The following is a 26,525-nucleotide window of genomic DNA, read 5'->3' on the forward strand; positions in this document are numbered from 1 at the left end:
TGACCTAGCTCCTGCCCTCCACGTGGAGTGGCACCCTTGGGCCCCTAACTCACCCCCCACCACCGGCGTACTGGGTCAAGGGTCAAACGAGTCAGAGAGGGCGGAAAAAAACCCACAACTGCTTTAAGAGCTGGGTCAGCGAGTTTCACTGAGGTGAGTCAAAACAAATCAGGAAGCCATTATGTTAGCGATCTGCTCAGCAGCATCAAAAAGCAACATCATAACAGACGTCCAGACAGGCAGGGGCAAAAAGAGTAATCAGCGGATTTAGGCTGGGTCATACAACTAGACAAAAAAAGCTCTTTGAACAAAGCTGAAAAACAGACAGACTGGTCGGGTGCAGACATGACAACATAAATGCTTCCCTCCTGTCAAAGGGTGCTTTCATGACAGTCATGTCTGATTCACTTGAGAGGAGGCACCTCATGAATGAGCAGGACATAAGTCAGCGAGCACTGTTATCTCTGATGAGTGAGTCACAGAACGCTCAGGATTTCCAAATAGCTAAAATAAAGTTCTCATATATTCTGAAGACCTGATTTGTTTTGTACCTTGTTCTGTTGTAAACAGAACATATTTCCATTCCAAGGATTCTCAGGATTTACAGATCTCACCTCCATCCCTCCCACACACGCACACACGCTCTTCTCTCTTTCATTTTCGGTTTGTACACAGCTGGCGTTCCCTCGAGAGCCGCTGTGCCCAGACAGTGTTGAGCGGCGCTGTTGTGCCTTAAATAAACTAAAACAAACTAGACATGTTTGAATTACATGCTTCAAAATTAACCCTGTGGTTCACCGCATTTTGGGCAGTGTGCTGGTAGGCACAGGCTGGCACCGACATTCGGCCCTTGCGCCCTCGCCTCCATGTTGTTGCCCTTCCTTCTCGCAAAACAGGTGTCTAATTAGAGAAGGGCAGGGTGGGGTGCACACAAGCTGAGGGCTATCAAATGAAAAAAAACCACCAGGCTCTGAACAGCAATGCAGGGCGTTACTGTGGTTCCTGTGGTAATAATACTGCTCGCTCAGTGCACCCATTCTAAGTTGAGACCAAATTGTCATAATTTAAACAAATGGCAGCTCCTAATGTTTCGAGTTATGGTAAGGTGCGTGCTGCCTGCTCTGAGCCGTATAAATATCTGTGCTTGAATCTGCAAAACTTTACATCAACACCATATGTGCAGCTTAAAGCCAAGACATACTGTGAAATATACATGATGCATCTTAAATCTTGATGCACGATATCACACCAAAGGTTAGGTTCCCACAAAGAATACTTTAGGTGAGCCCATTTAATGGACCACGTTGTAAACATAGTCTGACTTTCAACACTGGCTCGTAACAGTTTAAATGTATATACAGTCCCCGTATTAAAGATAAAAGAGAGTCTGTGTGATGCTGTGCCAAATTAGACCCGAAGGGGCAATGTCTGGCTAACTAACATTAGATCAAGAGAGCATGTGAAACTGCTGGACGTCTTCATAATTAAAGGTCCCAGTCAGCACACATCATATACCCATGCATCTACACACACAAGTACACACTTTGCCTCAGATGATTCAGGAAAATATTTCACTATGCTTTAAGTCCCAATAGCACACAATGAAAAGAGCAGCTCACAGCGACATAAATTAAACTTCATAATAACAGAAGCAGACATGGCAAACGAATTACAATGCTGGTCAAATGCCAGACCTTTAGATTTATTTGCTTCAAGAGCCAAAGTTTTTTCGAGTTAAACGCACCATGCACGCAGTGACCAGAGCATGTCAGGAAGGAAATCGTAAGTAATCCAAAATGATTATTTAAGGCATTTTTCAACAATAACAGTAATAACTCATAATGGCTGTGACCACTTCTTAAAATTACAACGGAAACCTAGCGCTATAGCCTTATGCCAAACTTTTAAAATCTGGTAGTAAAAATGTATTGAAGCATCCAAAGCAAGAAATGGATGTATGGTGTGTGCTTTTTACTGTCCTGGAGCCAATTACAGTAATGTTCCATATACACAGTTTACACTAGGGATAAGACGGGCCCTTAAAAAGCTGATCCGTCACCTGGTGTTCCCAGCACACTGCAACACTCTGCCCTAACAACTTAACTCATTTCAAAGTTATTTGTAGTAATATCTTTCAAGGTTACTATACAAAATGTCCATCTGGAATCTTTGTGCAATGTGATTTTTTGAGTGACAGAGCAATGGTTTGAAGGGAGAGCATGAGGAAAGATGGGTGACAGAGATTTTTTTCCACCCAGACAAAGACCCTATTGACCCAGCAGGTTCCAGACGATAGGCTACATGCAGCCATTCCCCGGATAGATACAGGATTGTGTGCCAGCGGCGCGTCCACCCTGCGTTTCCTCTCACACCCTTCTACCACCGCCGCCACCATACACCTACAAACAGACTCGAAAGAGCTCGCCCGACAGGCGGAGGCTCCTGTGCCGACAGAGGTTGCCACGGCGACAGCGTCTCACACTCATATGTGTGGGATCAGAGGTCAGGGTTCATGGGTGGTGCTCGGTTGGGCTCAATGGTGCTCTGTGTGTCATCATAAAGACTTCCAGTAATCCGGTGCTACGGAAGGTCATGTAAAAAAAATTTTTTTAAAAACCTGGCTGTGCTGCAAACTGCCGTCTCTTTAGCAAAAACCTACAGGACAGGAATTTATTTTGTTTTAGATAGAAGAAGATGCTTATAATCATCTCATGCTATTCCACCGGTGAGCCTGCAACTTGCAACATATTAATTACAGTAATCAACAAGTGAATTTCCTTTCTCAAATTGGAACCAAACCCTTATTGTTTGAATCACATGTGTTTGTGAGTGCATGCCTGCAAGTGTGTGTACGCTGTTTGCACACACACACACATGGTAGCGGCAATTAAACTTGATAAATGCTTTTGTTTACAGGAAAGCATCATAATCTGTCTCACTCTTTATATAGGCGGGTCATAAACACCAACGCATATGTCTGTGCTGTACACGCTGTGGGATTAGCGCTTTAGCGTGTAAACTCCGCTGTGTGGGCGATTCTGTGTAGTTGTGTGTGTGCGTGTAAAACAAAATGACTGTGAGGTCAGAGACAGACGCTGGTGGTGTGTTTGCAAGTGACCCCCGTTAAAGTGGCATCAAAACCAATGCGATGGCTTATACAAGTGCCTTTTTATTGAGGAGGCTTGTTTTCCTTGTTTGTGCTCTGCAAACCAACCACTTCCACAGACAATGCCGCAGGCGGCTCAACAGCTGGTTTGCCGGGGTGGTCAAAGGCCACGTCTAAAGCCACCAGGATGTAAATCAGCGTGAGGTGATTGGTCGATACATACTGCTGATGAATGAGGTTTGACACAGACGTAGAAGCGTAGGAGTTGTAATTTTACGTCAAGGCTCCAAGCCAAGCCGGAGGGATTGTGCTGCAGTGCATGTTAAATGTTTTGACTATTTTTTTCTGTTAATTTGCAGAGATAATATCAGTACCATTCATTATATTGATTAACTGCTTGCTTGTCTTGAACGGAGAAATTGTACTTGACAAACTCAAGTTAAATATGGTTTTCATTTTAAAAGAAAAGCTGCAGCCTGGTTACGCAGAAACAGCTCCACTTGGAGTCATTCTTTAATAATACTTGGCTTGACCAAGTTCACACAACTCCCGGTGCTTGAGCTCAGTTAAAGTTTTATTCCAGTTTGATTTGGATCACACGAAATCCACCTAAGTGGGAGCGATGTCGGGGGAACTGCTACTTGTGACGGGATAGGAGGTGCTGCTGGGGCTTAAACAGCTTTAATTAGAGTCAGACAAAGACCTCCTTATACATCTATAATGGATCGGGTCATAGAGACTTTAGCTTAAGAGGCTCTCAGACACAGAGAGACAAAAAAAACAGTATGTAATAATAAAAAACATATTAAAAGACAAAAGCACATTCATGGGAATATAAACTGTTTGCACATAATGTAGACATTGACTAAAAGCATTGATTATCAAAATTTGATATGATTGGTGAACGAGAGGCTTGTTTGCTCAGTATTTAACATTAACATAGAGGCTTCTCTAATGGGATATACTATTTTGTCATGAGAGAAAATGTTAAAGGCTTTAGAATGTTATGAGAATTCACCCTGAGGGGAACATGAATGTGCGCACCAGATTTCATGTCAAAGTCGAGACATTTGATGCCCCACCCCAGATGTCAACCTCATGGTGGTGCTTGAGAAAAAGTCAAAGGATCATTAGTCATTAGGATTCACCTTCAGGGCTGTTGTGGATAACTGTACCAAATTTCATAGCAATGCAGCCAGTAGAAATGAGATATGTTAGTCTGGGTCCGTCTGACAGATGTTGCCATACCTACTACAACCACATGGACGTGAGGAAGTGAAGGAGAATTCCTGAAAGAAGACCCAAGAATGAGACTATATCTATTTAACTGCCTCGGAGAAAGAGGCCTTTCATTAGTCCGGGATGGGATTCCTATGAAGTGTCGGTGCAGCCTGCTGCAACAGCTCAGTGAGGAGAAGAAAGTCCAGTGGAGCCATGTGTTCTCTGTCTGTTTACAGTGCTTTTATTAGGCATCCTGTGGCACAGGCAGCCTTTTGAAAGGCCGTCTTTATAGGAGCTTTCCTGTTTATGCTTAGGGGTGGGAGGTCAGCACTCACAGCCCCGTGCTGAATATGGTCAATCTCCCTGCATAGGAAAACTTTGTGTGTGAGTATGTGTGTGTGTGCGTGTGTGTGTCAGCTGGGTGATGGGAGGGATTTAAAAGTGATGTGGGGGCCTGGCTTTGCAGGTTATTATTGTAACTGCAGAAAGGTCCAGGACTTTGCCTTCGAGGCTGGAACACACAGATACTGTCCTCTCTGTCCCTGTCTGTCCGTCTGTTTTTCTGAGTCACTTCTCTGCCAAGGGGGTTATTACTGACTGTTTGTGTTTGAGCTTTCAGTCATCATGTACGTCAGCAGCAGTAGCAAAAGCACAAATAAACACACACGAGCGTGCACACTCACACACACGCCGCAAAATAAACCTTAATGAAGACACACCTATTAACATAGTTCCATTGAAAGAAAAAAATCGCGGGGTTGAGCACCAGACAAAATTATTTCCAGACATTAGAGATGGAAGTGTGTTTGATGTAGCTGGAGGTGTTTGAGGACACGCAAAGCAGACTTACCCGAGGACCCTTCTTGCCTGGCAGGCCTGGCTTCCCTGGAGGTCCTGGCGGTCCCTGGGGAGAGAGAGAGCGTTCGGTCAGTGTTACACATACCGACACACACCACACAGACAAACTTATCCTATACCTCAGCAATCTGATTTTATCACGCTCTGTCAAAACCATCAGGTCCTTAAGGCTGCTTTGTGTGTTTCCACAGACAGACTGCACGCTCTGGCTGCAGGATGAAAAAAAGTGAGACCCTCTCCCTTTTCCATCTCAAGGTGATGAGAGTTCAGCCTTATCCATCAGACGCTGTGAGGCTGTGCGGCAGGAAACCGTAGAAACACTAGAAATAACAGGTCATTTCCTGCGCCACTCAAGGCCCCTGTGTGGTTTTATCAGGCTTGCGCTTGCTCGTTTTCTTTTAATCAAAAAATGGAGGCAAGGGAGAGGCGAGGAAAAACATTGCATTCGTGGCTGCTGTGGCTATTTAAGCGCTACCTGTATGGCTCCAGATCCTCATGTAAATGTTCGTAACAGTCTCTAAATTGCAGTTTTAAAAATGCTTTTGTTCCATGTCAAATCCATTACAGTACTTTAACCATACTGTTAAATGTGATGGCTGAGATAACATAAATATGACGTTGTTGTAAAAATAAAGCAGCAGCATCTGCTATTAAGCGCAGTTACTGCCGTGTGAATGTTTTACACTTTCTGTAGCTTCCTCATCTCAATTTTCACAAGGCTATGAACTTTAAGAGACACAGGAAAACATCCAAAACAACTTAAAACCTTCAAAACAACGCCAACTGTCTCCATCTAAAGCTTCTGAATGGCTGCTACCTGCATGCCTGTCTGCAATCTGCTTTATATCACTCTGATGATTATAATCGGCCCCCTACCACCTCTTCCAGGGGCGACCTCCATGGTTGAGACCACCCCTGTTGTTACAGGTGGTGCGCTCAGTGGTAGCCCCAAGACCTGTCAACAACAACACACACCACTGTCCGTCTTCACACCTCCACCCCCTGGTCTGGCTCTCCTTCCTTACACTTGTTTGTTTGTTTATTGTTACAGTCTTTTCCTCTTTGCACCTGTCCATCTTTAGCATTGTGGGATTTCTTTTTGTCTTTGTCTTAAAAAGAAAGACAGAAAGAAATCACCACATTGATCACCCGTTACAAATAATATTTGTAACAAAGACATTAATTGTCTTCAGTTCAGATTAATTAGGGCATTGTCAAATAGTGTAGAAAGGCAATTAAAATAGTGTAGAAAGGCAAATAAAAGGAGTGTGAAAGATATGTGTAAACTGAGAACAGAAGGCTCAGATATGTATAAAACTCAGTCAGTTCAGGTTAGTAAATTTTAACTAACATCCAGCACAGTTGAAATTAAACAAATTAAACTCTCACATGAAAAAAAATCTGTACATATAAATACATTCAGATGTGCAGTGGGACAAATCTCAAAGAAAGTTGTTTTTAATGTGTCAGTAAGGAGCCAAAGGTACTTTAAATGGGGAACTCTGCCACATCTGTGCCTGCACTGGCTGTTTCTCCTGGCAGCCGCAGTACAGTGCACAGTGAAAAGTCCAAATCATTAACTCAGCTCTGTCATGCTTTAGGCAGCAGCAGAGTGATAAATGACAAATTTAGTGGCTGAAACCACAGTGAATGTGATGCTTTTCATGGGCTTCTTACTTTTATTCCTGTCGTGTGTGTGATTTTAAGAGAGAGAGAGTATATAAAAGACTGTGCTGTGAGATGGACAGTGTCCGATCGTCGGACTGCCTGTAAGTCTGGACTCTGACAAAACACACATTTTTGATTGAAATAGAAAGTCTAGAAGATGTACACAGATTCTTCATACTCCTGGGCCATAAATGGATCACATGCTTTGTTCTGACCGTTCTGAGTTTAATGAGCTTGGATGTTTCAGAACAGTACCAGCACTTGCAAAGTGTTCTTTTTTCTGTGATAAATCAGAGCACTTCATACTTAGGTTGCAAGTGGTGCTTTGGTTCAGTGTAATGAGGATCAGGTCAGGTGAGGACGTCACTTCAGCGGTAAATTAGCCAACACTAGGCACATCACACTCTACAATCAACAGTGGCAAATTAGAGCCAACTACAGAGAAAAGGGCACCAAAATCAAAGCCCTTGAACAACTTAATCACAGGGCTAGCTTTAAATACACGTAACGCCCGAAACGTGCCGAGGAGACATTGAAGTCAGGCCACGTGTGGAGGTGTAAAAGGTAATAACTTGTAGCTTATAACATGTTAAAAATCCCAAGCACAGTTTGTCCGAACTAAAAAAATGTTTTTAACAAAATTTAAATATTGAATTGCTCTTTGACTGAGCACAAATGCGATTGTGCATGTGGATCCTGGCTTCTGTTAAGAAGCACTCACATCTTTCCCTAAAATAAGGGTAAACTACATTTGATCTCAAGAGGTCAGGCAAGATGAAAGGGAGATGCCCTCTGATGCTGAGTGGGAAATCTATTGAAAAGGTGAAAATGGATCTTGGTGCTTCCCGAAATATAGTCAAGGCCTAGTCTACCTTTGTGCTTGCCCTATAGGAAGCTGAATGATGGTGTTTACTGACTGCTTTGACCCTTGACCTAGCTTTGAAAGAGGCCCATGTGACCTCCACTAGCCCTCTGTGACAGAGGAATCTGGTGCAGAGACGGCAAGGCGTCAGACCTGACACGTCACACCCAGTCTGGAGGGTTGTGGTGCAAAGAGGAACGAGGAAAAGGAGGGAGAAGAAAGGCAGGATTTCTTACCTGTGTGGCAAAGGAAATAGTGCCACATTAACCTACATAGAGTATCTCTGTCGTCTCTTATTTCCAGCCCCAGAGCTGTTCTGTCAAAGGTGACAAAGACCAGAAGAGGCTGGGATGTCTCTAAAGGAAGTACTTCACTCCCTTTCACCTCTTTGCTAAACTAAACCATCAAACTCACCCCCCTCATCGCCTCATCATCTTAATCTTGTAGAAAATGTATTCCTGGTTTATCCTGAAGGTTTTGGGGCTCACCTGTTTTCTATATATGCTTGTACTGTCATATCATCTCTGTCTTGCCTGACCGGAGCCAAAAAAGACAATTTTACATCAATTTTGTTCTTTTACACTGTCACCAGCTTCTGATATTACTTATAGCATTCTTTCATATTCTTGCTTTTACCTTAAATCATCCCCAAACATGGCCTCTCACTATACTTCTGTGTTTCTGTAGTGTCAATTTGCCCTTTTTCATGGCACAGTCCCACAATAACTTTTACTAGACCAACCCAACAGACTTGCGGTGCTTACCGATAAGCCAGCCTCTCCTTTCTGTCCTACAGGTCCAGCTAGCAGGGAGAACTGAGTAGGTGGCACCTCCCAGCTCTGGAAGCCATCAGTAGCAGGTGGTGTTACTGTGTTGTATGAAGGTCTGGTTGTAGGCGGGGTGACTGGAGCCTTGGTTGTTTTGGCCTGCTTTGTGGGCTTGGTGACCTGTTTGGCCGTTGGCTTGGAGGTTTTGGCAGTCATCATTTTTGAGATTGTGGATTTTGAGGGGTTGACTTTGGATATTGTTGGTTTTGAAGGGACAACTTTGACAGAATTTGTTTTGGTTTTGGACAGAGTGGCTTTGGATGCTGTAACTTTAGGATTGGGAGATGCTTTCTTGGCTGTGGTGGGTTGTGGTTTCTTTGGGACTGCATCTTGGTCTGATAAAGCAGAGTCAGGTTTTGTCTTGGAGGGTTTGGTGCTGGTAGTGGCTGGAATTGTAGGTTTTTTCTTGATGTCTGTTTTTGAGATTGTCTTCTTGGTGGTGTTATGAGGTGTGGGCTTTGGGGGAGTAGGTTTGGAGGGTTTCTGATTTGAAGCTTTAGAAGTGGTGGGTCTTGGGGTTGGTGGTTTTGTGGAGGGTACTCTTGTCCTGAGTGGTGCTGTGACTGTTTCTGTCCTGGCCTTCAGAGGCGGCGAGGCCAAACCTAGCTGGACTGTGACTGGCATCACAGTTCCCAGCAGGGGTGTAGGAATGGTCCCAGGGTTGGGTTTCATTGTTTGGGTGGAAGCTACATATCTGACAGCTGAGGCAGCGGCGGCAACACTCCTGGCAAGGCTCTGCCCTGTGGCCTTCTTGGCCGTTTCTGGGCCACTACGTTTAGGGGTAGCAGCGGTGGCTGTGATGTTTGTTTCTCGTGGTAGGATTGGCAGCAGGGGAGGAAGGTTAGGCCTATATGTGTCAGCTTCCCTGCACTGTTTCTTAATGTACTTGCAGTAGTTGTGAGCTGCCTGTGCAGAAGGGACCAGATCAAATTGGCAGATGGCTCCTTCAAAGTGTGCTGAGTATTGTTGCTGGCTTGTCTGCCCCAGCAGGAAGGAGCCCTGGAGCTCTGGAGCGAGTCCCTCATCACTGTCCGACCCAAAGTCTGCATGAACACTCTGCTCTCCGCAGGAGGCATATAGAGTCACTCTCCGTCCATTAATCCCAACTGCAAGCTGGTGCCACTGACCATCATGGGGCTCATAGGGCAGTGCCACCGAGGTGTTCGGTCCCGTGTGAAGGACCAGATTTCCAGGTACAAGCTGCAGACCAAGAAGGATCTTCCTGTGGTCTGAGAGCACGGTGAAGAGGAAAGCACTGTTGACACGGTGTGAGCGCACACTCAGGACCAGTGCCAAGTTGGGCCCGACGGCTGCTGGGAAGACTGAGCGCAATGGAGCCTCGATGTGTGCCCGCTGGTTGATGATGATCCCTGATCTGAATGGAATGACCCCTGCAGGCACCGAGCGTGACGGCTTTTCTCCCTTAAGCCCCAACTTTTGGAGGATGTCCACATCTAGATGGAAAGGAGAGCAGTGTTAGAGTTGCAAATAATTATGACAGGCTTGTTAATGAAGGTCACGCACCAGTGCCATCAGTCAAAAGGGAAAATCAAAAGCCTATTATTGCAGTCTCTTCTAAACCTGGAAAGGAAAAATGGCTTCATGCATGAATGCGAAAGGGAAGTTTTCATCACACAAGGACAATGGCAGGGCAGTTGTAAGGGCACAGGCGAGTGATTAGTTTTACACTTATCATCTGGATTAAAAGTTTTGCTACTATATGTGGCAAAAATGGAGAGAATTATTAATATATATTGATGTGGTAGAAACATGGACACTGGACAACAAATACATACACAACAGTAAGTAAATACATAAATGAAAACAATAATGCGGAAGAAAAATATTAGATTTCAACAATTAAAAGGGTATTCTGAGCTCTTTGTGAGAATTTGCTCTCCCTGCCACGAGTGAGGCTCAGCCAAATGTTTGATCTATCTTTGCAAGTGGCAGTTTGATTGACTACACTGGGTTACATGCCAATTTTACAAAACTTTATATGAACAAAACAGAACCACATGACAGGCATGGCAGCATACCAGCCATACATCTTGTCCCACTCATCTCTCAGCCAACACAGAACAGCAGTTCACATAGAAAGGGAGAATATACTCTGCAAGGTGAAGAGATGGAAAAAAGGTAGCTGAAACAAAAAATGAAATAAAAAGAATAATAAACTACTCGTTGGGCTTCGGGACCACCAAACTGCTTCTGTAAGCTGTCTGCCGCAACTTTAGACCAAACTAAATGACTATGTATAGGTCCAGACAGACATAAAACTAGGCTGACGGCTGGGGATCGTGGACTGATCCTGGTTGGTTTGTGTGTCTGTGTGGGTAGATGGTGCTGTGGTGGCTTTTGTTTCAAATGTCAGTGGTTTGCAGAATTGTGCTTCTTATCCAGCACTGCAAGTTGTGTCATAACTTTCATTGTATGACTCTTGTGAAGCATAAAGCAGCTTTAAGCAGGCACACAACAAAGTGCCCCCATGGTACAAGTAGTTTATTTCCTTGCAGGCATACAATTCACAATGTAATCCTTATGTGGCCACATTTAAACATCTAGGGAAACAAAAATAATTTAAAGCTTCAAAGAAAAATCAAAGTACAGTAGTTTCAATTGTATGATCTTTATCTAACTGGTTATGTCTTTGTTTGGTGAAATGTCATACTGTCTCGTTATGCTTGTGGTTTTTGCTATTTTTATACAGATATCAAGTTACAAAAATTAAATTACTCATGAGACAGAGAGAAAATAATGCAGGAGATATATTTATCCCTTCACTGTACATATTTTATTGTAGAGATTGAAAGTCCCAAGACTTTGTCATTGGTGTTCACTTTGTCGTCAGAAACATGACGGCTTGTAGAAGTAATTGTAATTGTGAAGAGGCTCAGTCAAGGCCAAAGCAGCCAGTACCAGGAACGCACAATCAGGCTAAAGGACCTAATCCTCTCATAGCAACCATCAGGCCAACACTCTCACTTATGAGGCAAAGTGTAATCTTCAGTGTTTGTGAATTTTGAGCCACAGAGGGCAGAGTTCAGTCTCTAAATGTAGATTTTCTGTAAAGTTTCCACATAAAGTATGCTAAAGTATTAGTGCTGGAAATGGTTGCTCCAGCGATATCAAGGCATGGCCTCTTTATTTTAAGGCCATAGGGGGTTAATGAAACAGAGGACATCGGCATCATCAGACAGCATCCCCCTTCTCCTTCTTCCTCTCTGCCCTCCTTGTCAACAGAGTCAGTTTGGACATTCACCACGAGTCAGTGCAGCAGAATACAGTTTGCAGCCTCTCTGCTGACCCTCCTTTCAATGTTTCTGTCTTAGTGGTCCCAGTGTTTCTCCATATGACCTGTGATCTCCGATCGAGGCCCCTCACCATCTTTATTGTCTCTGGGCTCACTCTGACCTGTGGTCACTGGGTCTTGTTTAATGGGGACATGTGTACAGAAGCCCTGCTTGTGAAAAGCCAGAAAAGTGGACATGCAATGTTGATGAGACGACAGAAAGCGGAAAAGATGAGGGGAAAGGCAGATGGTCAGTCCCAACAATAGCTCATGAGCTGGAGAGAGAGCATGGACTTCAATGAGATGCTTGTCTTTCTATAATACCAGCCATGCATCAATAGACCACTGTGGGGCATCAGACTTAGAATATTAAAAAAGATACAATTGCATATAAAGTTTAAAAAAGGTTTTGAATATGAATCTAATCACTGATAACAGTGGTAGTTATAAAGTAACTAGACTTGAGGGAGAAAACATCTGATAACTGTTTTGCAGAAAACAGTTCACACATATATCATGTAAAACAAATTCACTCAAACTGATCAGTCTAGACTCGAATTACTGACTGCTTCTAATACATAACAAGTTTTTAACAAATGTTGCAGTGGATTTTAAACAACATTATACTCCAACATCACACTAGCGTGTGATCGAATTGGATTTTGTGGGGCCCATGCCAAAATCGGCTGGTATATATGTTTAAAAAAAATGCCAATGACTTGAAGATCTCATAACACAAACTCAACCAAATATATTGAAAATACAAATTTAGGAAACACATGTTTTCAGCATTCTTTGTTCTGTGAAATAAAATTCGAAGTCAATACTGATATGTCTGTGAAAGCATCATATCATCGGTCAAATCACAACTTTAAAACATGTTTTTTTGGCCCAGTGAAAAGTGATCTGAATTTAGGCATGCCTCCTACATAGCCCTTTCTTAGTCTTTCCTTGCACTGTACAGGACTGTAAGACTTTCCCTTACCTCAAAACATCGGGGCTTTATAAAATACGCTGATTAAACAAAACCTACATGGGATTCGGTGTATACCCATCCAAAAAGTGAAGCCTCTCTGTGTGGTCTCCTCTGCAGTAAAGGGACAGGACAGGATTTGGCAGAAAGGCATGGGGGGCATTACATGCATCTGTACGTAGACCGCTGTTTCCAAACCTTTTACTTTAATACCACATGCACTATTACTGGAGCATACATTAACCTATATGGTTTTAGATATACAGAATACTGTGTGGATGTGAACACACACACAGAGACTTGTGTTTAACACATGGCTGGAGTTCATAGCCTCGCTCTGTGCCAAATTACTCAAGTAGGACAGAGAGAGTATCCAAGGCTCTTTACTCTGAAATGTTATCCCTTGTAGAGGATGAAGTCACTCACACATTCAAACACAGTCAAATAATCTCACTTGGACTGGCCAGCGCTTGTCTGTAGACATTTATGATGTTTCTTGACAGAAGAATCATCATTGTATGTATTGCCACATTATTACTTTTGGAGTCGACACTTATTAAATGGATGACAATCTTGGCGTTCTCGCATGATTTCAATCAGGGACTGATTTTTTTGGCATTTGTTTTTTATTTGGAGAGAGATACAGGCAGAAAATGTTGAAGGATATGACATGCATCATTCATCTATGGCTAGTATGACACACAGACCCCGTGGTAGCGTGCAACTGAACTTTACGTTCTTGACAGCTTGCAGTACAGAGAGACAATGAATAAGGTGAGAGAATATGACATGCAGCAAAGGCCTCTGACTGGAATCAAACCATAGATGTTACTTTATGTTTCATGCATTTTTTTAAATAGATGAAATAGAGAAATGCCAAAGGTTTCTCCATCAGAAAACAGTGACACTTTTTAATTGTAAAATCCTGACCACTACATTTCTTATTAAATAAAAACATCAAAGATGTTATTAATGTCATGGGCGGTGTAAATAAAATGGTTATAGGCTGATATGTTGTTATGAGATTTCTTAGATGATCTATCCTTAGAGATGTTGGCCAATGCAATGACATTATATACAAGGAAAAGCTACACCAAAACTGACCCTTTCCAAAATAAATTCATTTTGCAGTAAGATATACAGCTTACTAATTGGGTAATTACTATGACCCTCTTACTACATGACCTTCAGATTTATTCCTTTTTTTAAATCAAACTCTTTTAATATGCTTCTTACGCTGCCTTTTTCCCTCTATAAAATACTTAGCCTCTCTCTGATCCACAATGTGTGTGGTGGTGGTGTGAGGAGCAGAGCTACTGTTTCAGAATTTAAAGAAAACACACTCCCTACTTTTGTACTTCCATTTAGGAAAGGTTTTTATGTTCACTCATATGTCAGGTCCACCTGACATATTAGTTTAACATGGGATAGTGGAGGTGTGTGTGGGTGGTAAATGTAATAAGCGATCACTTAAAATAACAGATGTAAGCTTTTACATGGCTTATTATAGGAGCCATGTAGAGTTTGACGCTGTAAACCGAATAACAATTGGAAATGGGGGGAAAAAAGGTTTCAACCTTGTCGTAATTAACTGAAGTGATATTTGGTTGTGTCTGCCGTCAGTTTTCAGTCACTGTGTCGGGCCTATTGAACCCTGTGCCCCTGTCAGTCTTAATCATATTAACTAGAGAAGAGAAGGGGCCAATTCACTGGACTGTAACTTTTCATCAGGGGAAAACCGTCAAAACGGTACGAAAAGTAACTCAAATAAATCAAATAAAAAGTAAAAAGTAGTACAATGGTCATAGAGGATGACTTGCTGTCAATATTAGATCAATCAATACTGCAGGAGATACAAAAATGATAACATTTTATTTTTATATTTGCATCAATTCCTACTTGATGCTGCACCTAATACGATAGTTTTTGGCTCCTTAGGGAAAGACTGGCATATAATCAACTTTTAATTAGATATCGCAAACATCCAGCACTACATTATTCTTCCAGTAGTTCCGAAGCAACATTATCATTTAGTTGGAGCTTTTGTTTTGGCCACCTGATGAATGAAAATCCACTATTTATTCTCTTCTAGCTCTGTTTTGGTCTCCACCACCTGCTGAATGAAATACTTGGCTCTTCTGCTGTATTAATGTGCTAGTCTCTAACTGTCATTGTCTGCATTTGGAAAATACTTTTTTACTGAAACCAGCTGCCCGCTGCATCTGAAAACAACGCTATGAGAGCGGAGACAGAATGAAAACATTATGTTGAGAACCAGACAGATAAACAATAAGCATTGTGGCAATTGTAAATATATTGATTGCCGTCAGAACAGTTTCTGTGTAGAAGAACTGAGCCATTAGTGATTTGAGAGGTTTTTTTTCTCTGTAATGGTCTTGCTCTGTATCTATGACCTGATCACTCCCTTACTCACTCAACTTAGCTTACTCAACACTTGTCGTCATGGCAACGGTTGGCCCAAATCTCATAGCAATGTGTTTACGTGCTTGGGCAATGACCAAACGGGCGAAGAATAACTACAAAATCCCTCCAGTGTACCAATCTTTTTTTTTTTACTGTTTTCATTTTTTTTGCTCCAAACTTTTCGGTAGAGAGAAAAGAGACTGAGGCAGGGAAGTGAGTGAATGAGTGAAAATAAGTGGAAATGAGTGGGAGCCATGTCTTACCTTCAGAGTGTACTTGTGTAAGTCCCAGGTAACAAGTACAATATAAAACGGTGCAGAGCAATAGGGCTCTCCTGTGGGAAGAGAAGAAAGGACATTAGAAACAGGCAGCGCACACTTGTTTTTTTTATACATAATTAAATAATAATAGATCACATAACTCTTAATGCTTTATTAACAGATTTTGGGTTGCCAGGTTGGGTAAAAATCCTATTTATTTCTGGTGTTTAACCTTTCTGTTTGGTAACAAATCATTTATAAATGATACCAATGTGTGGATCCAATAAATATTAATGGGTTTCACATGTTCTAATATCCATATATATCAAAATAAGGTATTAATCAAGGGTTTCAACTAGCAACCTTAAATGTTGACAGGTTTTTTTAGTATTTGATTTTTGTAAAGGTGATCAGACAGACCAACAGGTCAAAGGGATTTTTCACAACGTGGCAACAAAAATATGTCTTTAATGCGTACATCAGCTCTGTAAAGAATTTGTAAAGTGTGTATTAACTACCAGTACTTTGAAGAACTTCCTGAACATCCTAAAATCTGCTTTATTGAAGACACAACTGCTGCTGTTACAAAATCTATGGCATGTGTCTTAATAGACTACAAAAACACGGACATAGACTGAGATTACAAAATAGATTTTTCCAGTGACATAAAAGGAAATGAAAGTGATCTGAATGATCATTGTTTTTGCATCCCACCAAAACACTGATTCAAGAAAAACACAGGCTTTGCAACTGAACCGCTGATATGAGAATAACAAATGGGAAGTGGATTCTGCAAAAGCACTTACAACTCAGTGCACTTCTTTCCAAAACACACACACACACACACACACACAGCTTCACTTTGTGGTTTGTAAGGCATAAATATAGTGGTCTTATCCATCAACCCTCCTCCCCAAAACCAACACACGCACACACACACATACACACGAAACAAAAACGAAATGCTCTGTCTCAACACCCTCACCACATCCAGGTGTGCAGTAAAGCTAAAGGAGGCTGATTGGCAAGTGGACTGAGAGCTCAGTGGGGGACCGAGATCTGGTGACAGGCAGGGGAGCCACTGTTTACCGCTGGAGGTCATCCAGACACACATGGTCACACACTAGTTGGGGGGGAATGTGTATAGCAGCTGTGGCTGGAGGGCCACAGGGAAGCAGGCAGACGCGGGCGTGGGCCAAGGACACCATATACATAGACGTGGGAAAGACTGTAACTATTGTCTAAATGTAACTTTTGTGCACAGCGGTCTTCTCTTTCTGTTTAGAAAATATTACTCCAAACAACCCCTAGGTCAATATGTGGCGAATGTACACAATCAGAGTGTTTGTACTTATGTAAGTGTATGTGCGTGTGATGGTGGGCTTATACTGTATGTGTGTTTGTGGCATTTATCTCTTGCTCTTCTAGCTCCTTGTTACCAATAAAGCTTAAGCACAATCGACCCAATATACAGCTGGCTATGGTTACTCAGGATGTGTGTGTGTGTTTGTGTGTGGGTAGCCACCAGACGTTCCCAGCTGGTTACAGCCACAGTCAGTTTCTTATCAGCTGAGGAGAGATCAGCTTTCTGAAAATGAGTCATGAATGCTGAGATTTTTTTTTTTACTGCAGCAAATAACACTCATTCTGTCCCTCAGGCTGTTTACATGTGTGGAAGCTGGATCAAGTTTCCTGGGCAACAGCGCTGATTTCTTTGGCTTTTCATATAAAAAAATTAAGTGTAGCTTCTTCAGATTTTCATTAGGAAGTGTGTGCAACAGGGTATATGTTGAAGGATGTTGCACGAGGTGGATTTGTGCACAGAGGGCATTTAAATCAGTAAGGCTGCCATGTGTAACTAACCACGTCTGGTATGGTTTTCATACATGCAACAGTGAGCTACATGACAAGACTACCAGAGGGAATTCTCAATGAGTAGACAAAATACAGGCCAGATGAACAATGCTTCTTCCTGAGTCATGCATCAAACCTGAGAGTCAAACCTATATATTTTGCTGTGAGTCGCTGAACTCACATTTCAAAGACAGGAGGTGGGGGGGGGGGGGGGGGGGGGGGAATACTGCTCTCTACTGCTGATACCATCTTTCTCTCCTCACCAGCTCGACTTAACTATGATTAACACACGTCTAATTTGCTATGAAAAAGTAATTTAACAGTGAATAGTGGAAAGATGCCATTTGTGTGACTGAGCAGATGGAGAGAGGGGGTCAGAATGTGTTTTATTATACCATCAAGGAATTTCACTCCTCATATTTTTAAGTAGTTAACCATGTGCCTCATTATATGGTCTAATCTAAAGATTATCAATGGCATGTTTCCACCAAGCAGCTCTCCCTCCCTTTTATACTTCTTTCTAAATCATCACCCCCCCCCCGAAGATGTTTCCACCATCACCGTCTTTATCTTTCCTAAAAACGTGACTGCATCATCCGTGTCTAAACTCTGAGTCTAACCTCTCGACCCCAACAACACCATCGTCCACTCTCCACACACACACACACACTCAAAACAGCATCTGTCTGTCTGCAGGCCAGCGACCAGCCAGAGGTGGAGAAGAAGCCACTGAGGGGCCAGTGTAGTTTTTTTCCGCAAGCTTGGACTTTACTCACTGATTCCCCTGAAAGGATTTCCCAAAGGTGATCCTGCTCTGCCCCCAGAGCGCAGACACACACACACACACACACACACACACAGTGGAAAATTCCTATGGATGAACAGACAGTTTCCCTGCAATCAAGTAATCTCTCACTTAAGACAGTGTATGACTAATTTCTTTTTATCATATAACCTTTGTCAGAAGTATTTGTGTTTGAGAGGAGATGAGAGTTGTGAAATTGTATATGACTCATTATGATACACTGCGAGACTTTGTTTTACCAAAAGTTATTATTAGAAGCAAAACTTTTGTTATCAGAACAACAGTGACTATCTCGCAAAGACTCTGTATATTAAATCTGAAATTTAAAAAAGCTGATTGTGTAGTTGCTTTTTTACATTGTAAAAAACGTTTAAATGAATCAACACATTGAACATAAATACCTGCATGTAAAAAAACAGGAGTCTGACATAGAGGGCGACACCAAGTGGACATAAGGCGAATTGCATCGCAGGTAGACGGTCATTTATCTCAACTCATGTACATGTGAATGATGAATGATGTAGATATACCACTGTTGATCCATGGCTACATTTGTCAGGAAATAACCCCCTACAGCCATTCTTATATTTCTTTACGAATGACAGTTATTTCTGTGCAACATGCAGGGAGGTGTGATCAACTGATGCCATTTGTAAAACTTTATTTATTGAAAAACCAGGTCAACTGCGTTCCACTTTCAAGAAGACTGTGCCCCAACTATCTCTGCCACTATCTGAACCAGATGTTTACCGCGCAATAAAGCCAAATATTAATGAAATGTTAGAATTGCACACGAATGAATGACTTTTATGCGACAATTCTGCAACAGCTGGCTGCTGCTGTAGCCAACCCAGCACCAAGCTCAATATATTACAACGGCCCGATGAATTTTTCACTGTCTGTGAAAATTTATGCTGTAAACACTTGCATACAACATCTGGACTTTATGAACCAGAGCAGTAAAACTCGCAGGTGTTTGCTTAAATGCATCGATAAGTGGTTGTTTTCAGGGAATGTATCCTGTTGAATAAGCTGATGTAATTTACTTCACCTTCCTAATACTAATTATAGTCCTTTCTTTGAAGATAGTAATCTCATCCTTCCTTTTAAAACAATCCTTTCAAGTGCGTAAAAGTGGCTGCGTAAAAAGGAAAACATGGCCAGCATCCTCACAAAGTGTATGCTGATAAACCTCTAATTAAAATGTATAGATCCGAATAAATGTCTGATGTTTTGCTCGCTCTACCGGGTCTGTTCCGTAAACACTGTTTAGCAAAACATCTACATGCACCCATTGCATAAGTATTTATGGCAAATACTTTCAAACAATCGAATGCACTAATCACGATCTGTCTTGCAGAAAACATAGATAGGAGGTTATATTAAATATAACATGCAAAGTTTGTCACCAAATAAACCTAATTATTATGCTTGGTCTCTTTTTACAGTTCCATTAAAATTAACATTTGATGAGGGGCGGATTAAAAGCTTTGGATACATTGAGCCATTTTGGCAAAATTACGCTTAATGTCATTCCATTAGACAAATGGTGACAAATGCATGGTCTAAACAGAGCCCATACAAAAGCTTCAGTGGTCCCCAGTGGACATCACTCCTGGACCACAGCCAGCCGGCACATCACAGCTTTACGCACACGGAGCGCAACAGTTCCCTGGTTTGTAACTCAGTCCGTGTCAGTGCGCGCTCACAGCTCAGCTCTCCGCAACATCCTCTCATCAGAGCGAACGCTGAAAGAAAATGTATGAGAAGCAAATGTTCACTTACTTTGTGTCTAGATGAGAGGTTCTGCAATCTCTCCTTCGGGTGCCTAAATTCATTTGTATTCATTTGTCCCGGCAGTCAAAAACCTGATCCGTTAATCACAGCGTGACTCCTTTGCGAGGGGGGCAGCAGAAGACACCGGTCGCCGTTTTACGCATTTGACAAGCTGGAGATGAACTTCCAGAGGACAGAACTCATGTTGAAGTGCCTGTCAAGCCCGACATAAATTCCTCTTGGCACTGGCAGGCCGCTCTGATAGAGAGTTTTCCTGCGCGCTTGTCTGTCGATATTCCCCTGCGTTTCATTCATTTATGCCGATCCAGATCGAGGGCCGCGCAGCCGGAGAGAAAGCTGGGTCCTTCAGGAGGGGGGTTACGGAGTCAGGAGCGCAGGACTCATCCCTTTCCTTTTTAAATGGGCTTTCTGCGGGTAAAGCGATGGCAGAGCGCACCGCGCGGCCAGGTGTCAAGTTACAGACCCAGCGGTTGTGGCGAGCAACTACACGCCTACTCCAGGGGGGTGGCTACATGGATCCGACCCAGAGCCCCATGCACTGGTGAGGCAAATGAATGAACCCCGGTGACACCCGTCCACAGAGTTTTGAGAATTGATCAGCAGAAGAGAGATTTTAACTTTTACAAGGATATCTCAGCTCCCCTTTGTAAATAGAAATGTGAGAAATATGAGAAAAGACTTACAGATATTGACTGTATTCATAAATAGCTGTAAGATGTGTGAGAATGCATCAGCAAAACAGAGACTTTTAAACTCGCTTTCATCCCCCCTTTGAGACAAATCGTGAAAAATATAGGAGGGGATTGAAAAGGGAGTGATTACTGAAGCAGTCACCCATATGGTTTTCCAGTTTTATTGACCACTCAAAGTGCTTTACAGTACAAGTTGCATTCACCCAATCACACAAACATTCATACAGCGCTTTTTCTATCACACACCATTCATAGACTGTAAATCTGGGGTTCAGTATCTTGCCCAAGCACACTTCGAAAAGCAGTTTGGAGGATCCGTGGATCGAACCACGGATCTTAGTGGCCGGCCCTCTCTACCTCCTGAGCCTCCACCCACATATATTGTAATTTTCTGGGTAATCTCTCTCTTATTTGGTCAGGCACACAAAAACCTTGTCATAACGTGGTTTAAACACAGTGCAGAAACTTGGGCCAGCTCATACAGACATCAGTTTTGCCCACTGTGTCGGACACGTGTTAATGGAGGCAAGGAGAGTGAGCAGCACCTGGATCAGCCCCCATTACCTTAAGAGGGGTCATGGCCCGGTGCAGGGTGAGGCCTACCTATACCAAAGACCTCTGCAGAGACACTATAGCCAGTAATTACCACCTGACATCTGTTTGAGTTGTTTCATGAACATGTACACTACACAGGGTGCTGAGACATCTTGTGCTTCTCTCAGGAAGTAGTTACATGAGGACTTCTTCAACAGTAGAAAATGTTTCACAGCAACCACACTGTGGACTATTATCCACAGTGATGAGCAAACTGATTCCGCAGAGATATGTTGTTGTTGAGGTTTGTTTAGTTTTGACTAGTGGTCTGACTAGTTTTAGTGAACGTGTCCTTTAACTGACAGGGTCAATGAATGAACAGCACTCCCCCCTCAGCCAAAATAACAGCCCTGAGCATTTTAGAGAAACACGCACTTGCCTAGCAGATTAAAATTTTGTTTTTACTGTAATTAAATCAATTTGAGGTGAATGCTTGGATAGTTTCTGAAGTCAGATTTTATCACCTTAAAACCACCTTAAACTCACTATATATATATATATATATATATATATATATATAGTATAGCCGAACACAGTATGGACAGGTATTTAGACAAACTGCTTGTTGACATGACGGCTGCTCCCAGTAAACTACTGGCTGAGGATGCTGGTGACTTGGGTCCATCAGAGCTCTCTCTTTGAGCTGACTGACAAGAGGCCTTGAGCGCTGAAAGGTCGCCTTGAATGACACATTGTCAGGGTGGGGAACGATTGCTACGGCGATCTCTCTGTATTTCAGCTCGAGGCCGTTGGTCAGCCGGCCCCAGGGGTGGGTGCTAATGGACACAAGTCATTAACGTCCTCTTTACGGTCCCCTTCACACACTCTGTCCCTTGTGTTCTAGCGCCGGGTGCCACCCGACCCTCCCATGTACTTCCAATGAGCCACAGCGACTCTGCCCCCAACTTGCAAATTACAAACTCTGCGCATGCTAGCGCGCTCACTGCCACCCCTTAAAGCTGCTTAATTATGGTCATTGGCACCACGTCTGAAAGCTCCCTTTATCCCCCCCACGCTCCAGAAATAGGCCCTGCTGAAGCACACAGGCAGCCCAGATCAAACGCTCCCCATAGGGAAGGGGTCATTACTGGTACTCAGGGCGGACACAGCCCAATGGGTGCCGGGCCACGCCTTGAGCCCAAATTGCAGCCTGGGCCTAGTGAGGACACAAGACTGCTCTTTGATGCACGGCAAGAGTAATACAGCAACACAGGCTGTTTGCATATCAGTGTTTACAGTGAGCTGTACATACACATAAACAACCAATAAAGTGTTTTGCAGAGTGAAATGTAAGAAAATTGAGCAATGGCTTTCGTTTGGTGTTCACATATTTCTTATGATTTACATTTATCTGTTGATCTGATGTCACTGCTGTTAGTTGCATGTTTTGATTAGTTTCAGGGGGACAAAGCCCTGTGTTAGTTAAATTATCATGGATAAAAGTAAAACTGTGTAAAAACACTGGGAACTATAAAACATTCACGATTTAAAATATCTGAGGAAGATACTAGCTAAATAAGTAATACAGTGGTGTTTCCAGAGCATGTGAAGACATAAAATAACCTCAAGTCACTCAACAAATAAATAGGTAGTAAAGACAGTCACCTCTGTGTAGGTGTGTTTTCATGCTGGGCAGTGGCAGAGGTTACGGAGGTGGTGGCGGTGAACCAGACAGTGCTGTCTCTCTCAGCTCCAGTGCACACAAGAAGACCGTTCATACCAGGAATGTGTGTGTGTGTGTGTGTGTGTGTGTGTGTGTGTGTGTGTGTGTGTGTGTGTGTGTGTGTGTGTGTGTGTGTGTGTGTGTGTGTGTGTGTGTGTGTGTGTGTGTGTGTGTGTGTGTGTGTGTGTGTGTGTGTGAATGCACAGGAGCACGAGTGTGTATATGTGGAGCTTCTCAGTGGTTTGTGTTTTTCCCTTTACAGGTGGTTCTGTCCACTTGTTTGTGTTCCCGGCTCTGTCTCCTTCCTGTGTGTAGGGATGGTTTTCGTGATGCACTGGGAGGTGGAAAGTGGTCAAACAGACTTGCGTCTGCTGTTTCTGTCGCTCTCTCATTCCCATTTTGGTGCCTTTCCCTTTCTCCTTCTATTTCTGTTTGTCTTTAATTTCTGATTGTTCTTTATCTTCTTTACTTTTGTCCTCATCGCTCCCCGTTTCCTTTTCTCTCTTCCCTTTGTGCGTCTTTCTCTGTCGCCCTCTCATTCCTTCACCACAAGCATTTCCAGCGCTGGCTCACCAGAGTAGACAACCACTCCGAAAACAGTGCCACAACCATAATGAGCATGTTGGGTTCTCATAATAATGCCAGAATAACCTACAGGGGGGTGGCAGGCTCACGGACCTGGCTAACACCACACAGACCTTCACTTGTTGAAGAGTCAAATATGGAGCTGAGTTTCCGCCATGTGCTGTTTTTAGTTTGATTTCTGCAATGTTTGCTATTTTCTTACTGTATTTATGTGTTCAAGGTTGAGAGTTGGAAATCTGCTCAACTGCTGCAAATGTACTGTAACTGTGACTGTACACAAATTATTAGGAGGGAGGGGGGGGTTCAGAAAGGGGGAGGGCTGTGTATTTTTTCTTTTGGCTGAAGGGGGGGTCAGAAATCATTTTTCTTTCTTTTTTTTTAAACTGTCCTAGCAGCTCTCCTTTTTACCTTATTGTGCATCTTAACATACAAATGTGTCATGTAAAGTGACAATGACAACTTAAAATCTAAAATGGCTCAAATTAAAGCTGCTTCTAGAGATGGCCTGAACTCCAGAAACACCTCTGCAGTTTCTCCGGAGGTGTATGTATGACTGCAACGATGCAAGTGAGAGCCTCCTGAGTTTCTGCAGACCTTTTCGCCTTCTTGTGTAACGTCTGCAGGAGATGATGTGAGAAGACAGCAGGGGATCCTCTACACTATTCACCGCAAGCAAGTGAGGGGGGGGTTGACACAAAAATGAAAAACACAAAAAGAAAACCAAAGAAAAAATGGCGCACTATCTCATAGTGGAGATAAGAGGCGAAGCTGTTGTTGATGTGCTGTAAACACAATCACCTTATCTCTGCATCAGAATTCTTACATTACATCCGGCCTCTGCACCACCCCTCACATAAATCCTGTGGATTATTTGTCGCTGTTGTGAACGCGTCTGAGCAGAGAACCTCACGCTGCACTTTACATGTGTGAAAGGCAAAGTGTGGAGACTCAATTCCCTGAAGATCTCTGAACTTAAGGCGGCTTTAGTAAAAAGGATTTATCAATTTGTTATCTTTATCATAATATTTTTAATTGCCAATTCCTCTACAATTCCTTTTTTTTAATTAAAATATGAATTACTCAATTGAAAAAAACACTTGGTCCAACAAAGTTACAAAGTGTTTCACAATAAAATAGATGATGCAAGTAGATACAATCCAAAGCATAAAATGTATCTAAGAAAAAAAAGTAAGATAAAATACTATAAATATTTTATGTATAATAACTAATACAATAACTGACTTTATTGGCCACTGGCGGGCAGCATTGACATCTTTGTAGATGCAGCTGATATTGACACTATAGCTCATTTTACACAGCCTGTTGAAGGAGGCGATGTTGTGGCCTTAATCTACCTCGCTGTTCTGTATAAAAGATGTGAACACAAAATTCTTGTTCCAACTTTCTTCTGGCAGCAGACATAGTCACATTGCAGAATCAGTGTCTGTTTAGAAGGGAGAGCTGGCATGGTGGGCATGCTGGATGAAATCTCACACTGGGGCGGCAGCATGCCAGGTGGTTTGGTTCAGCGTAAACATGCAAAGGCGGCATAAGGAGGAGTCTTTTTGACGGAAACATAGCAGGATCTCTGTATACAAATGGTTTACTAGAGCAGTGAGAGTGAACCAGGTTGTGGGTCGGACACTTAAACAATGAGCTACCCTCTCACATTGCTACTCTGCTACTCCGCTGGTGGTCACTAACATCAACTGGCGGTAGGCATTAATTAGTGCGGCAGAACGTACCATCTTGTCCTATGTTCTTAACTGGGAAAGTGTTTAGTTTAAAAAGACATAGAGGTGATGATGTCTGATCTACTGAGCAGGCGACATGGCTTTCATAGTACTGCTATACAAGCCAGTAGCCAGTCAGATTTACCTTTAGCCCCAGCGTACCCTCAAGTTGGGCCTGTATCATTGATTACAAGGCCACAACACTTGATGATACTAAGGTGCTAAGGGAAGTTATGCCCCTAACATATGGCCACTAACACCTGCTAACATCTACTGGTAGTTGGTAACCTAAATTGTGCAGAAGACTTTCAAACGTACAAGGGATATTCACCATCTAGTCCTATATTCTAAATGGCCACTTTAAATTCTCTGTGCTCTTTTACTGCTAAAACTATTTGTACCAATTCAATTGTCTTGCTTTGCTTTGAAAAATTGCGGAGGACTTTCAGCTGAATGTTTTGTTCATTTAAGGTCCAATTATAATAAAATAACGCTGGGGACGGTCTTGCTAACTCAAACTTTTCATCCCCTCCCCCAACCCTGATCATTTCTGCAAAGTCCTGTACCCTGGCCTGCAACAGAAATATCTTGAAATATGTAGAAGTGGGGCAGAAGAGTCTGGGGCAGTATAGATTCGGCCTCTTTTCATTCCTGACACATTTTTTGGCATCATCGCGTATTGACACAAGACCAACTTGGCACCATCAGAAAGGAGCAACGCACTAGGAAGTTAGTCCACACCTGTGTGAGTATGAGCATAGAAGACATACTGTATATACTGTAAGTGTGTGCACAGGGTCTTAGATGTGTATGTGAGAGAGAAGCTGGCCCAATCGGGCGCTGTGAAATTCCACCTTCCAGGCTCCTCCCTCCATAAAAACTGGACTCCGACAGCATGTACACTAGGAGAGACCCTTAATTTTAAATTCCAGCCAAGTTCTTATTCAATTCACTGTATAATGAAATCCCACCTCGGTGTATAATGCATTTCCTGATTAAATCCAACCTCAATTTCCGATTCAGTGCTCATCATGTGTCAAACAGAGCCGAAATTCATTCTTCTTCTGGACACAGGGCTCTGTATTGGATTTGGTCAGGGCCACCAGAGACCAGGGTAGCCTAAGTGGAAACAGCAGGGCCTAGTGAAACCTGCTCTCTCTGGCATAAAATCAGTATCCAGATTCCAATGATGCCTTCTGTAAAAGGACTTCATTATGCTCTCAGAATATGGACTAGACAAATATTTGGCTTGGTCATTATGATGCTGTATCCACTCCCCCCACGGAACCAGGTCCTACACCAGGCTCAGTG

General features: G+C 42.8%; 1 protein-coding gene across 1 annotated transcript in view; it reads right to left on the reverse strand.

Annotated features, from left to right (window-relative positions):
• col27a1a (collagen, type XXVII, alpha 1a) overlaps positions 1-20,318 on the reverse strand; it is a 66,084-nt gene extending 45,766 nt beyond the window's left edge. Inside the window, exons 1-4 of the mRNA XM_034602401.1 lie at positions 19,936-20,318; positions 15,495-15,565; positions 8,480-9,996; positions 5,178-5,231 (exon numbers count right to left, since the gene is read on the reverse strand). Of these exons, the coding sequence (XP_034458292.1) occupies positions 5,178-5,231; positions 8,480-9,996; positions 15,495-15,565; positions 19,936-19,988 (1,695 nt within the window). The 5' untranslated portion in view covers positions 19,989-20,318. The remainder of the gene's footprint in view (positions 1-5,177; positions 5,232-8,479; positions 9,997-15,494; positions 15,566-19,935) is intronic.
• Between the last annotated feature and the right edge of the window lie 6,207 nt (positions 20,319-26,525).

This window comes from Hippoglossus hippoglossus, chromosome 12 (genome assembly GCF_009819705.1).
Source record: "Hippoglossus hippoglossus isolate fHipHip1 chromosome 12, fHipHip1.pri, whole genome shotgun sequence".
Taxonomy (NCBI): Eukaryota; Metazoa; Chordata; class Actinopteri; order Pleuronectiformes; family Pleuronectidae; genus Hippoglossus; species Hippoglossus hippoglossus.